Source organism: Copadichromis virginalis, linkage group LG12, assembly GCF_057382275.1.
Source record: "Copadichromis virginalis isolate Kocher_CV1m ecotype Utaka linkage group LG12, C_Virginalis_male_GT1.1, whole genome shotgun sequence".
NCBI classification, from domain to species: Eukaryota; Metazoa; Chordata; class Actinopteri; order Cichliformes; family Cichlidae; genus Copadichromis; species Copadichromis virginalis.
In genome coordinates this window covers 30,446,834-30,461,807 of record NC_140629.1, presented here as the reverse complement: position 1 = coordinate 30,461,807, position 14,974 = coordinate 30,446,834, and the positions used below count along the sequence as shown (strand labels likewise).

General features: G+C 37.8%; 1 protein-coding gene across 6 annotated transcripts in view; it reads left to right on the top strand.

Moving 5' to 3' along the window:
- LOC146697313 (ADP-ribosylation factor-like protein 15) overlaps positions 1 to 14,974 on the top strand; it is a 102,622-nt gene that overhangs the window by 9,330 nt on the left and 78,318 nt on the right. Inside the window, exon 1 of one of the 6 annotated variants that reach the window (XM_085476004.1) lies at positions 558 to 946. The exons of the other annotated variants lie outside the window; for them this stretch is intronic. Within the exon in view, the coding sequence (XP_085332130.1) occupies positions 893 to 946 (54 nt within the window). The 5' untranslated portion in view covers positions 558 to 892. Of the gene's footprint in view, positions 1 to 557; positions 947 to 14,974 lie in introns of those variants that run through there. 6 annotated transcript variants of the gene reach the window in all.

Genomic DNA, 14,974 nt, shown 5'->3' with positions numbered 1-14,974 from the left:
TTTCTATTCATAACTGCAGAAAAAACATTATATGGAATAATTGGAATTACAGTTTTGATTGTCACTTTTAAGTGTAACACTTGCAATTTTATACTTGGCAATAAGTTCCCCAGACATGACTTTTCTTCACTCCTATATCAGATACTTTCACTCAATTCAATAAGTGTTCCTGCCTCCTCCTGGTGAAATTATTCATCATGTAGCATATTGAATTAATATTGAGCATTTTATATTTTAACTACAAATTTGTGTCAGTTGATAGTGGCAGCAGCTAGAACTAGACTGCCGAGCTGACCAAAGCAAGCAATTTGAAGATGACTCACAGTTAACAGACTTCCAACAAAACGTTCCTCAACAATGATTGAAATCCCCACGACCGCTGCAGACTCAAGTGGTCGATCCTTTTATCCTCCTCCATGCATGGAAAGCAATATATTCTCTTCTCCGTAAAGCTGTGCGTACAGTATGGCCATAGTGTGTGGGTGTGTAATGGTGACTAATCCAATTTGCAGTCTTATTCTGGATCCCTAGTTGTCAGAGAGTCCTTAATCTCTGTGGAGAGAGAGATCCTCACAAACTAATCTTAAGCTTGTGTCAGTCTGCTGATCCTTGTGGTAATAGTTTTTTTCTTTTCTTTCTATGAATGAATGTAGGGAGTAAACACTGGACAACCGTCAGTCTTGCTCATCTGCAGTCTTTCAAAACTCAATCTCAAGTGTTAAAAAAAAGAATTGAACTGTGGCTTTGGGCTGCTGAACGTGACACGGTGAAGAACGGGACTCATGGTGTTGACCTGGCACCGCTCAGCTATCCCTGATCCTCCTCCACCCATTCACTTACTCCAGAGGCTTGGGTTGTTTGTTGCCGCGGGTTACACTTGTTGTTGAACGCAATGTCGGAGCACATGCAGCTGTCCCTTGCCTTGTGCAGGATTGGGCTTTACACGGTAAGAAGATGCAAACATGCTGGTATTTGTTTGCTGGAGAACAGGAGGGATGCGGTCTGTGTGTTTATGTGTTAGATTGAACATACTACTACTAGTTTTAGTATGCTTTTAATCTTTCCTTGCAGTGCTTTACAGTTGGTTGATCACTGAATATAGAGTGCGCTCTAATGTGTATGTTGGCATAATATTAAGCTGGAAAAGGTGGATACAAGCAAAAAGACAGATTATTGTCTCTTTTTCTACCTGAGCTCCTAGCAACTGGCTTCAGGCAGTCTTAAGTGCATCATAGTTTTAAACGAATCCATCCATATTATTCAAATAGTGATAACTGTCAAATTTGTTTTTGAGTTTCTACTGCCATGTGACTTGTAAGAGAGATATTGGTTAACATAAATAGACAAATAGACGTATTTTTAGAAGCACTGCAGTATTTGGTACATGTTTTGAAATAGTTGTATTTTAACAGCAGCTGATGACTCACATTGCATTTTGTCTGCTCCTCTGTTACTCTCTCACCAGCTGGTAAAGCCTTTTCAATGAACATAAACAGAAAGGCTGATTCTGAAATAAGTGTTTAACAGTAAGCGTTTGTTTGATTAAAACGTCGTGCCTCATCGTTGACTCATCGTTTCAGCCATTCTTGAATCAAATGAGTAGGAATAAGTAGATGGGTATTAGGTGTATTGGAATTAAACTAATAGACCTTGTAAATTAAAATGTAGCAACTGTTGCTGATAATACTTTTTTATTGCTGTTTGACTGGCTTTTAATGTTTTCTTCTGTCAGTTTGCTTAATTCTTGAGGCACCATCAACATCCAAACAACAATAACAATGCTGCTGGGCTCTTAGATCTCTAGTTATATTAAGTGGTGCAAATTGTCCGTTGTACTCTTAGTTATTCCTGTAACACAGATTATGAAAAGTTTTTATTATATTATTGACTGAGTGGGTTGGGACTAACAAAGGGAAATCTGTAGCAAAATGAAGTAAACTGCTGCTTTGTTTTGTTTTTTTCCCACACAGATTCAGCTACATGTAAATTAAATATTTCAATAAATAATGCCACTTGCAATATATTTTATTTGCGAAGTAATTGGAGGAATGTAATCAGCTGCCTCCTCAATAAAGCTGTTCTCATATAAAGCGTTTATCTCGTCACAAATCACTTTGCAGCTGATTGTTAGATAAGCTGTACTTATCTCAAAATTTGAGCATTTACTGGGTCGCAGCAATCAAAACATTAAATATAACCCATAACAAAATAGCCTAAATATAGTAGCTCAGTAAAAATGATGCAATATGAAATGAAGAAATCGCTCAGTTAGGTTAAAAAAAATGGCCAATAACAAAGAGGAGTTACATAAAAAAACAAAAATTCTGAAATAGTGTAAATTAGTTGAATAAAGTTCTTAATAAATAAAAGACTATCTGGATGGGTGGATGAATAAACCACTAGGAAAATAAATACAGGTATTGTAGTGTGACAAGAAAAGATTTCTTGGATCTAACCAAGATCATGAACCACCCTGCACACGACCCCCACAGCCACCATGCTTCAGTCCTTGTTCTGCTCTGGAGAACTGAGCATAGCAGCTCCAAAGCCAGAATTCAACAGACGTAGCTTTCAGGTCAGAAAAACAAAGCCATTTCGGAAGCGCTTCAAACCTGCATTCTGTGACAAATCCACTAGGTGGCAAAAGCTAAGTCCTGTCAAAGTCTTTGGGGAAATTGTGTCCGTTTCTGTCTTTTGGGTCATTCTGAGTCTATTTTGTAAATCTGTCATATTGTGCTTTAAAAAGGATGATTATCAGTGGTATGGTCATTGGCTAATGATTAGTGATTGATAAGCTGTGAGCAGTCAGACCTGCCCTTTCTTGTCATATCTACTTTTTAGAAACCAAGAGGGAGATAATGAAAACGCTGATCTCAAGGCTTCAAAGTGCAACTTAAGAAACCAGTGATTGATGTCTCAATAGCTACGCCCTCGTCTTATACTGTCTGTGAGCGGCACATGAACTCGTCCAAGTAAAATCGAGCTGTGAGAAAGGTTGAACTGAGGTTAAACTATTGTTCTGGGTCGCAGGGTTTATGTGTTGGGTTGTATCTCCTTGGGAAAGTTAGTCCGATGATCCCCTTCCTCTGTCAACACCGCTGTCCTGCTTTGTACCTGAACTTGAACCTGCTGTTGCTGTCAGCAGGGCGATTATGTTGAACCAAAATGTTTTAGTTAGGCCAACAAAAAAGCGAAGAAGCTGACTCCAAATCACAAAATGTGGGAAGATAACAAATTAGAGCAGCTGCACTTTAATAAGAAATGTACTCATTGTATTTCATTAACCAACAGTTGTTTTTTTTTCTTATTGATCTTGATGGAAAATCAGGAGTACTAACACATCTCACACAAAAAAGGAAAAAACACATTTATGTAGTAGGCTTAGCAATTCTACAGACAGTAAGTTGGTTCGTGCCATCATGGATACTTGGAGCATATTGTTTGGCAAAATTTGTTAATATAGCCCCATCTGCCTTGGTCTATGGGGGCTGTGTGGTGGGACAGGAAAAACTGACTCCTTGGACTGTGTGTGTGTGTGTCTGTGTGTTGATAAAGGAATAATAAAGCATGTAGAATTATTTTGATTAGGGAAACAGTTGTTCTGTTTTCTCCTTTTTTTTTTTTTTCTTTTTTGCATCCACAGCTGATAAGCTGATAAGAGATGGCTGATGTGAAATGCTACTAATAGAGTTGACAGTGCATTATGTTATTGTAATCATAAATGCTCCTCAACAAGTATTACATCTACCCAATGTCCTCATAGCTTCTGCTGTCTCTCACTAAACACGAGAGGTAAAAAGAGAGGGAGAGAAGCCCACAGTCATCATCTGATCTTTTCAGTCTTGTCAAAGAGGTCGTTGGCATGGCAGGCATGAAATACCTCCAAACTGCTGACCCTTTGCTGTTCTCTTCCTCCATGCTTTGCTAGGTCTCCCACTGGCATCTTGTGCACAACTGCTGATGTGTGAGCAGTTAAAAGAGAATAACAGAGAATTTCACAGAATCAGCATGTTGTCACTGATACCGGATTCATCTATTTGAGAACAGGTTTAGACCGATATCACCCAGCTATCAGCTCACGCCTTCCTTATCTCGAGTTACCTGTTTCTTTTGAATTGGACACATTTTCACTGAAACCTCTGTGCTGAGTCACTCTATGTCCATCTGCTTATTCAGTCAAACTTTTCCAATACAAACCATGTATCTATTCTGTTTTTATTACAGCAGTGCAGGTAGATGTTGGTTAGGTTCTCTGTAGCAGCAGGTGCCCTGGGATATTAGTATGTGGCCACGTGCTATGGGTACCATAGCTACTGCTCTTTGGACCCTTAACCATTAAGGGTCTAAGTGATCGCATTAGTCACTTCGTGGCTAACTCATTATGTTTTTAATGGAGTGGAAAAGTGTTTCTCATACATGCTGCTTCTAATTTTCAGACTCAGGTCACACTATTTAGATCAAGATGCTCAAGACTGCTTTGAGCTTAATTTGGAAAGAAAGGCTAGAGAGTGTGCACAAGATAATGGCAGCTTTACTCCCAAGGTGGCCCATATAAGAAACCTGAAGCAGCATACTAATTCTTTCACATTAATGCAGGACTCACTGAACCAAAGTCAGAAAATAAGTCTTTTTTTTATTGGATAGTAGTGAAAACTGTTTAAGGTGCTGTGTAAGAGATGTCTTTGTAAGACGCAGTAGATACGTTCAGTTGTTCAGAATCAAAGTAAATAACCTTATAAAGGCAGATAAATATCAGAAAAACATCACTATTTAAAGAGGGGTTTCTCTTAAACTTTACTGATTTGTGCAGCATCGTTTTTGTCCCGGTAAAGATGAAATATTTTTTTGAGTATTTTTTTCCCCATAAACCAAAAGTACTTTTCTTATGGTAATATCATTTAAGTTATCTGCTTTGTGTTTTTATGCACAGCAGCACATTGGCTCAGTAAACAGCACATGCACATCATAGAAAGAAGGTTTTAGGTTTAAACCCTCCTGGGATCTTTTCTGTATTAGGGCTGCCACAAACGATTATTTTGATAGTCGACTAGTCACCGATTATTTTTGCGATTAGTAGACTAATCGGATCGTGCATCCATTGGACGTAAAACGTACAGCTTATTGCACCAGCATGCGTCTGCTCTTATATAACTATCATTAGCTTACAGCTTTAAGTGTGTAAGGTATGTGCTAACTAAAAATAAAGACAAGATGATAGTTTGTTAAATTTTAATGAAATTTGTAGATTGTTTCGGTGAAGTTTAATAAACTCCTTGCTATCTAAAATATAACGGGACACCGGAGTATATTCTCGAGCATCTCATACTTCTGATAATCAGTTGTCTTCTTGATGTTTATTCAGCTGTGTAAAAACTATAACTTTAATCTCAGCCAAACCGATTTACTCAGGAACAAATAAAATACAAAAAAAAAAAAAAAAGCCAAACAATAGCATTTTGAAGTTCTCTAAGTGACTTATATATATTTAACCTGAGTAGTGAAAGATTGCAGTGGGTTTGAAAACGATTTGCAGGGAGTCCGGTGTTCTCACGGGCTCCAGTGAGCCTTGCCCCGGGCTAGCTATCGAGCTAGTGGGTAACAGACGTCTCTGAAAATATGTGGTGTCTTGATAAACTGAGCAGATATTTGAGGTTTCCATAGCTACATTCTCGCCTGAAAATATGTTAAACGTTTATTTTGTGACCCAGAAAGAATAATAAGAGTAATATTAAAACTAACTAGCTGCCGCCATTGTTGTAAACTGAGCTGGGCTGTGCTATGAATTCTGGGACACAGCTTCTTCTTCTTCGGGGTTTAACGGCAGCTGGCATCCTTGTACATGCAGTGCTGCCATCTTCTGTTTCAGTCCGTTATTACACTCTTAAATCCTACTACTTATTCCTGCATCTTTTGTGATCTTACAAAGCTTCAAACTACAACGTCGACTATTAAATCAGTCGTCGACGATTTTGATAGTCGATGTAATCGTGACTAGTTGACTAATCGTGGCAGCCCTATTCTGTATGCCGTTTCTATTTTCCTTATATTTGCTTGGGTGCTCTGGTTTGCTTGACACAGTCAAAAGGCATCCACATTAGGCTGGCATTCCTAAATTGGCTGAAAGTGAGGATGTGAGTTAGATTTATCATCATTAAAAATGATTGAAAATCTTGTTGTGTGTTGTTTTTTTTGTTTTTTTTTAATTCTTCCTTTTCCTACCTCTGTACTTAGATGTACTTTCTTTTGCATCCTTTGTCTTCTGGCTTTTTGTTGGTTCAGTGCTGACAGGTTGATCTGGCAAGGGTAAACAGCATTATTTCTTTTTTTCCACAAGGCTATATTAATGTAAATGAAGTAAGTGAATTGACACACAATGAATAAACCTAAGCAGAGTTGGCGCTTTTCTATGTAACATTTATTCTCCAAATTTATTTTGAAGAGCAGATTTTAGGGGGAAAATAATTCCCATCTGGCAGGAAATCCCAATTCACATCTTAGTTCTAGAGAAAAAGTCATCCTGTTTTCTGGAAGACTTATTTTAAGCTCTCTTATCTTGAGATATCTTACTTTTGGATGCAATCAACTTGTGCAGCAGTTAACATAATTTCATAACATATATTTTCACGTTTTGTTTTTTGAATTTATTTGAATTGTGTCAGAGTGAATGAGAAACTTTTAAAAGTTGCTTTGACCTTTTTAGAATTCATTGCAATAAGTTTCAGGATTAACAAAACAATTTCTTGAAATGTGTATTGTGTCATATGCCAGACAGATTTATTTTACCATAAATAAACCTTTCTTAACACAGGGTGTAAATTTCCATACTGCTTCCGTCCTTTTAAAAAGGCAGGATGGGAGCAGCTATTGCCCCAGACTGGGCCATGAATACACTTTAAAATAACCACAGTACCTACTGGTCACTCCCCAATGATCAAGTACCATTTCCTAAAAACGGTCTGCCAGTCCTTATTAGTTTGTTTTGTTTTTGTCAAGGACGTTTTGGGCAGGAATTTGGCTGCACATGTTTGAGAAACAACAAAGAAAAACTTCCTGTATGAGATGTATTGGCTGACAGAGCAGGGCGATGCCGCATTCGGCCTTTGTGTACCATGTGCATCAGGAACTAGAAGAATTTTTTTTCAGGCTCACATTCCTTTTGAAGCTGAGGTGGTTCAGGAATGTTTTGAATATTGTTTGTTTTTTAAACATAATTTAAAAAGAGTAAAAAGAAATAGCAGTTCCACAAAAGTAAAATTATAGCCCTCCACCTCACTGGCAACACCCTAAAATGGACAAGTGAAAGAAAATGGGTGGATGTAATATCAGTTCACACAATTGGATAAAAAGTGCTCGTCATAAAGTCTGATAACATGCAGCTAAAGTATGTTTATTTGAATTACTAAATTATTTATTCTCATGTATCTGTTTTTCTTCACCACATAAATCTGTTCTGTTGGCCTATATTTGCAGAAGCCTCCCTTACATCGCCCTTGAATCTGAAAACACTCCCCGTGGGCTTTTTGTTAAGGGACGCCTTAAAGCGTCTTTCTGTTACACAATAGTCTTTGTCCACCTCACATGACAAGGACCCATCTTTAGCCCCAGCTCAGACCCTAAAGCACATATTGTAATATGCTTATCCGCAAGACATTGGGTTGCAAATTCCTAATCCAAGCCAGAAGGGCGCTTTCTCTTCTATCATTTTTTTTATCTAGTATGCATCATTGTTACTCCAAGTGAATTCAAGAATCTCTACATGCAGACTGTAAATTCAACAGGACATATTTTTCTTAATCCTTCCACAGCTGGAGTAATTTGTGTTTTGTCTAGTGTAGTGGAACTATTTAGTTTAGCTACAGGGTGTTGTTGGTAGTGATGTATTTGTCTAAGTTTTGCATTGCTTTATTTATTTTGTTTTGTTTCCTTCCCCCCCCACCTTTTCCCCCAAGTCAATCATACTGACTGATGATGTTGATGATCATGATGATGAAGGTGTTATGGCATTTTTAGTCACTCAATGCATTACTAGGTCAATACATTGAGTTTTTTACCTTTAATTTGCAACAGGTCTGCATGTGTCATTCATAGTTCAGCTCGTGATTGACAAAGATGTGCCATCTCAAGCTGGATGTAAATCTAGCCCACTCCTTTCCATCAGTTGGATTAAGCGTCCCATAGTTGTATCCCTGCCACCCACTTCTGGTGCTTCCATTTATAGCTGTGTTGTTTTCCAAATGCTTTGTAGATTTTTCAATACAAGTGATTTATTTAGAAGACATTAACTTAGACTTTTGCTCAGTCTTTTTTACAGAGACTTCAGGTACATTCACAATGCGAGAAGAAGTTTCACCGTGATTATCAGCATCACAGTCTGTGGAATCTCTGAGGGATTCCTTATAATGAAAATTGCGCTCCATTTACTATTTCTGACGACTCTTTTATTGCAGCAGCAGCTTAAACAGGACATCTCTCCTTGAGCAATGAAATCAGTTACTGCTATACCACAAAAGTGAAATTAGGTCATCGTTTTGCCAACCCCACAGTTGTTGCTGAGGGGCTTCTGTATTGTTCGCTATCAAGTCTGTGAAATGAAGATATTAGACAACACTTGTAACAAACAAATGTTGTGTCCACTGAAGCCTTATCGGCCTCAGATGTAATCCTCTTTTATATGAGTGATGAAAGCGGCACAATCCCATAAAAAGGGGTTTCCTGTTCCAATTTTTTTTTTTCTTTGAGGACAGATATTTCTGTCCTCATGTGGAGGAAGTGTCAAGTGATTTTGGTAGCTGTGTCTTTTTTTCTTTTTTCTTTGTCTATGTGGGCATACACATATGCAAAAACCCACATTTGATCATTTGTAAAGACAGAAAGCTTCCCTCTATAGGTAAAAATCTTAAAAATAAACTCTGGACTGACAGCTGAAATATTCACACAGTGATCCGGAGGGACAGCCTGCTCCTTGGCCACATCTTAGGACATTCATGCTGACTAAGGCCAAAATAAATCTGTAGCACGGTTTTCAAAACTGGTAACAGACCAAATTTGGAGATATTGAGATGTTTTTCTGTTTTGATGTAATTTCAAAAGAATTAATGAAAGGAAAAAACATGCTTTATTTCTTCAAACATTGCAGTACAAAACTGTTTACCCATTTTAAGTGGAAAAAATGGAACTAAATACATGTACAGTGTTTGGGATGGGTCTTTAGGTCATTCAAATGTAATGCTAGTGGAACCCATGTGACCACAACATATGTCAGCTGATCTCAAATCATCCTATGGTTTTGTGCTGGTGAAACAATGCTGTAGATCCAGGATCCATTCTTTGGTCACACGGGTATCTGACTTGTACAAGATCAGTGCACTTTTTCACCAAGCTTTATGCTTTCCACCAGTGATGTGAAAAAGAGGTAAAGGACTCTTGTCTGGACATGCTGTTTGCTTGAGTTGAAGAAAGGGTAATGGCGCCCTCTATTGCTATTGAGCAGACATTGCTGCGGTTGACAAAGACTATCCAGGGATCTGCTTTTGGACAGACCCTCTCTCTCTTAGACATTCTTTAAAACGCACTGCATATGCTCAGGACACTTTACTAAAGTTAAGTTGGGTTATAGCTTGACTTGCACGTCTCTCTGAACTCACAATACAAATAATTTATTGGTCTTTGTTTTTGCACTACCACATGATAAAAGGACAACCTTTGTAGTAACTACTTCGCTGTTACAAAAAGAGTAATCTATTGACCTTTTTACTCAGTGTTGGCACATGTGATAGTTATCACTTTTATGTTGTTTTTGTTGTTTTTGTTGTTGTGTTTTATTGTAAGAAGATGGCAGTTAACAGTTCAGTGGTCAAACCCACATTGTTGCTTTTCCGGAGACTAATGTTCCAAAGCTGTTTCACATAGCGAGGTGGTTTGCAAAGTTAACACTGCATTTTATAGTGAGGTATTGAAACAGAATAGTACAGCTTAATGAAGACTAACTGCAACAACATGAAAACCTCAGAAGATAATGACTTAAAAACAAGTCTATAAAAGTCTGCCTTTGAGTGATTAAAAGGAATGCTCTGCTGTTTTCTGTAGGAAACTCTCAAAGACAGCGGAGACAGAGACATTCTAACTCACTTAATTTTTCAGGTCTCATTGCAAAAGTACTCTGTTTGTGTCCATTCATGCATTTTGTCACTTTTGTTCATGACAGCTAGCATGGTTTATGTTGACTAATGTATTTTAATAGGAAGCCTATTTTGTGTCCTCTTTCCTGTTGGGCGAGTTTCCTGTTGGAGTGTTTAACAGGGATGTATCCCCCTGGCAACCAAGAAATTAGATCCATAAAAGAAGTGGCTACTGTTGTTAACCTAAATCACCAGCCTCTGCAGCCTCCAGCTGTGAATGTTGTTGCCCTTTAAAAGTGAAGCAAAAATACCCATTTGTGTATGTGGGCATAAATCATAGTAAGGGTTGAATATTTGTGTCCATGAATATGACAAATTGGGGAACTGGAGATTCTGATGATGTCACTGTACTGCTATGAGATACAGTTTGAAGGTGATTACTAAACACTGAACTATAAGACTGAAAATTAGCTTGAAACTTCATTAACTGTGAACCAGAGCTAACAAAAAAAAGTTTGAAGACTTTTTACCCAATCCTGATAGACTTCCGCAACCTGGTGTATGAAGCATAAAACCGGCATGTTTAACAAGTTGCATTGCTTGAAGAGTCATTTTCAAAGCTTCTTCATGGAAATCATGTCAAATGCTGCTTTGGAGCCATAATGTCTAATTGTGCTTGCAGTCATTTATTAAGTTGGTGTAACATGACTCCCTGCTTGGTCCGTGTAACTGCCTAATAAATGCCATAAATATGAGCCCACTGTGAGGACTCTCGTCATGATATTTTAGTTTTTTAGGTTGAACATTTTTCCTTAAATGTGAGTAGAGGAAATCAGTATTGTTTTTATGAGACTTCCCAAATATCTTTAAGAAGACTGGATCTGCTCTTCACAGAAATCTTCAGGAATATAGTTTTGCACAACACATTTACTGTCCAAATCATTTTCACCTATCAAAAGATGATTTCTTGTGGGAAAATTGTGAAATATCCCAACAGAAGACACAAGTCGACCCATGAATAGCAGCATCTCAGCGTATATTTCAACCTTGTTTTTGGAAGCTGCTGCTGCTTTGTCATCCAGAATAGGATTCAATAGGAATGCATTAATGTATTAATAATAGAAATCACAGGACATGCTTATATTTGAAAAACTACTTATCTTGCTTGACAAACAAATTATTTACTTTAAGCCAACAAACCTACAAATAAAATAAACATACAGTCAGAATTAAAAATATATTTAGAGAATTGTGTTCCTGTTGACCTGAAATACAATTTAAATGTTCTTTGCCTTATATCTGTTGAAATCTGAAAGTAAGTAAAGTTTATTAATATAGTGTCTTTGACAGACACCCAAGAGAGAGTCGGCCATTGCTTTTGAAATTGCACGTTTTGATGGGTTTGTAAAAAAAAAAAAAAAAAATGACACATTGTTGTTGTTTTTGTTTTTTTAATATATTATTTAAACACAAAAAATCTGTTAAATTCATTTGAGACTCAAGATTCAATTCATAAAAATTTACTGCTGTGTCCTCTGGGTGGAGCCATGCAGTCACTCTTGTATTAGCTCAATTGCAGATTTACTACTATTGAGTTTGTTATGGTAATTTCCCCTGATACTATTATTTCTGAATATGAAATACACTACATCCTACTTTATCATTAAATAGACACATAAGCATGAGCTTCTGAGTAGCTCATTTGCTATTACCTGAATTTATACTAATAATAATATGGAAAGCAAAGGACAGGTTATTAAAGTAGTATTTAAAGGGGGACCTGGGGTTATTAAACTTATTCTTTTGATTAATATTTTAAAGAAAACACTTGACTTTGATTTCCTTGAAGAGAAAATTGGTTTTAAGAGGATACATGGAAAACCTCTGGGCTGCGGAGGGCAAACTGACAGGGTCACTTTTTTGAGGTGTTTGTGGCAAGATGTAACAGCATGCGAAACCACACCAAAGACGTGTGCTATTCAAGAAGTTTCATCTATTACACACACTGTCTTTTGTTCTTATTTATTTATTTATTGTGTGCAATCGTTTTCACTCATTTAAAGCAGAAGTGAAAAGTTCCAAAAACACATTTTCATGACCTGTTGGATGTATTTGCCAAGACTCTACTCAAACCATTACCCATGCTTTGTGTGTGTGGGTGTGCATGGGTGGGTAGACGGTTTTTTTGTCTTGTTAATGTTTTCCTTTCCTGTTAATGTGTTCCTTTCCATCTTAAGCCCCTTTCACACTGGACTTAAAGCCCACTAACACTCAATAACATCTGGCTTTTGTCTTCGAGGAAAGGGTACACTTGTCTTTCATTCTCTGGTTAAATGACTCCGCTGTAGTTGCGTGTATGTATCAGCTGCCGCTCTGATCGGAGGTGATGGAAATTTCCTCTTTCCTAGTGTGATGCTGTGGCGCATTTTAAGTTTCACCTCCATCTGTAGTTTCTCAGACTCCTGTGTCTTTTTCGTGACAATGTCATATGTTCTGTCTGCATTTGAAAAGACTGAAGTGAAAGAAGTGTGTTTACATTTGTTTATGGGGCATTTTTGACAAGCAAGATAAAGAAAAGTATTAAAATCTGCTTCCTTGCACTCGGTTTTCTGAAGACTTTACAAAAGCGAGCACTTGAAGAGTTAGATGACCTGACCTGGAAAATGATTTAATAATCTCTTCAAGATTATTTAGCATCTACAGTCTGAAATCTATTCCCATACTGTTCAAAATTAGAAACACCTTGAATTCCTCCCATCTTTCCTGTGGCAGGTTAACATAAGGTGATTTCTTTCAAGTCGGACCCTTTAGATCTTTGCAGTATTTTCTGACATGCTGATGTTTTCCCTGTCCTTTGTCATACACATTCATCCAAAATTGGTAGGTTGGATGTTCTCTCTTCTGGGGGCCAGTCTCAGGAAGGGCTTAGGCTACCTTTGAATCAGGTTGCACTGTGCACTGTCATACGCAGGCCTGTGATGGATCGTGGCACAGTTGGCCTCTGACTGTTCTTTCCTGCCTTTGACTAAGTAAACGTTTCCCTCTGTGCACAGTCATTTATGAAAGCTTCTTTGCGCAATACTTCCATACGCACAACATCTGTCCATCAGCCTTGGCTCTTAGTGTGTGTGTGTGTGTGTGTGTGTGTGTGTCTTTTCCTTCTTCCGGTAAAGTCTGATTTTATTAGTAATGCTGAAACATTCTTGATCAAAGCAAGATGTTGCACAGTCTTTTAACTGGCTTTGCTTTTATGAAATTATTTATTAGCCATTTACCAGGGGCAATTCTTCAATGATTGCTCACAATTTAGTTGCAAGGAAAAAGATTCTCGTTTGTCTGATTAACCCAATTACTAGACTTATCAGTAATAGCAGAGAAAATCTTTGAGCCTAAATATGATGACTGCTTATCCAGGTGACCCCAGACTTGACGTTGCACTCTAAGCGTGCAGAGGACTGGATGAACAGAAAGTAACTCAAGCATATAGAGCGTCCTGATTTTGTTTAATCACTATGTGTACTGTGTGTCAGCAAAGTAACTTTTTTTTTTTTTTTTTTTTTTGTAACTTGTGTGGCATTGACAATTTTTAGTCATCCAGTAGGTGTCAGGATAATGCAGAGCAAATATAAGCTGAAAACAAGACTTGGTGAAGAAGTTCACATACAGTTAACCCTCCATTTACCGAGCTACTAATATATTTAACAGTGTCACAAAAGTGTTGATGCGTGAAACTGTTTATTTGTGTGAGCAATAATGTTAGCTTCATGCACCAAGTTTTTACTCTGTACTTGGAGATGATGAGAACGGGCTTGTATGACGTTGTTTTCTGTTTTGTTTTTTGTTTTGTTTTTTGGGAGGGTTTTGGGGTTTTTTTGCCCCCTTTGAAGTAGGACAGACATGTGGAGTCTATTGGCTTAAGTCAAATGCTCCCTGTGTGGGATTTAGTTATACAGTTTGTATAGTGGTAGCCCACACACACACGCGCACACACGTGCGCGCACACATGCATGTGCACGCAGAGACACATTTCCCTCAGCTCAGCCCTTAGCTTTTTCTATCTTAATGTTTCTTCATGCTGTTACACCTGTAGAAAGTATCAGCGGCACATGTTTAGGGGTGTTGATGATTTTGTACTCTAGCACTTTGGATTTGAAATTAAATGGTGACTGTATAGTAAGTAAAATGTTGACGATCAGCCTTATTTTAAAGCGGATTAAGGTTTGTCCTTGTGCCATATTAGCTGGTTTTGATATAACCCCCTTGTATTAGGGGATCTAAAATCACTGGGCAAATGAAACATAAAGCCATTATATTAAATGTTTTGTTGCCCTGGTCATGAACCTCTAGGCCTGTTGTGCAGCCTTCTTTATTTATTTATTTATTTTTCTTGTTGAAAGAGCTCTTTATTTTCAGTTTCTCCAGCAAGTGAAAAACATAATCGGTTCATCTGAGGTCAGGCACCTAACTGGACTAATCAAACATGCTTCAGTTTGCTCGTTAAAAACGAATAATGGGGGGGTTACTGGGAACAAAACAAGGCTGTAACATAATAGCTTAGTTTCCAGATCACTGTCCTGAAGCACTGTCTTTAAAGTTGGACAAATCCATTATAATTTGCTATTTTATTTTAAATCGATTGTGCTATATTCCACCAAAATGATCACAGCATGAATGCATACCACTCAGTTAGGTGGCAATGAATTGCGCAGACCCTTCCTGTCTCCTGGCCCATGCTCGGTCCTTTTGGCTCACCTTTTGGATTCACTGTATGACATCTTTACATTGGACCAAGCACGTGTTTAGCAACAATTTTGGAACTGGCTGTGTAAGCAAGCCACTGGATGAGCCAAATGACA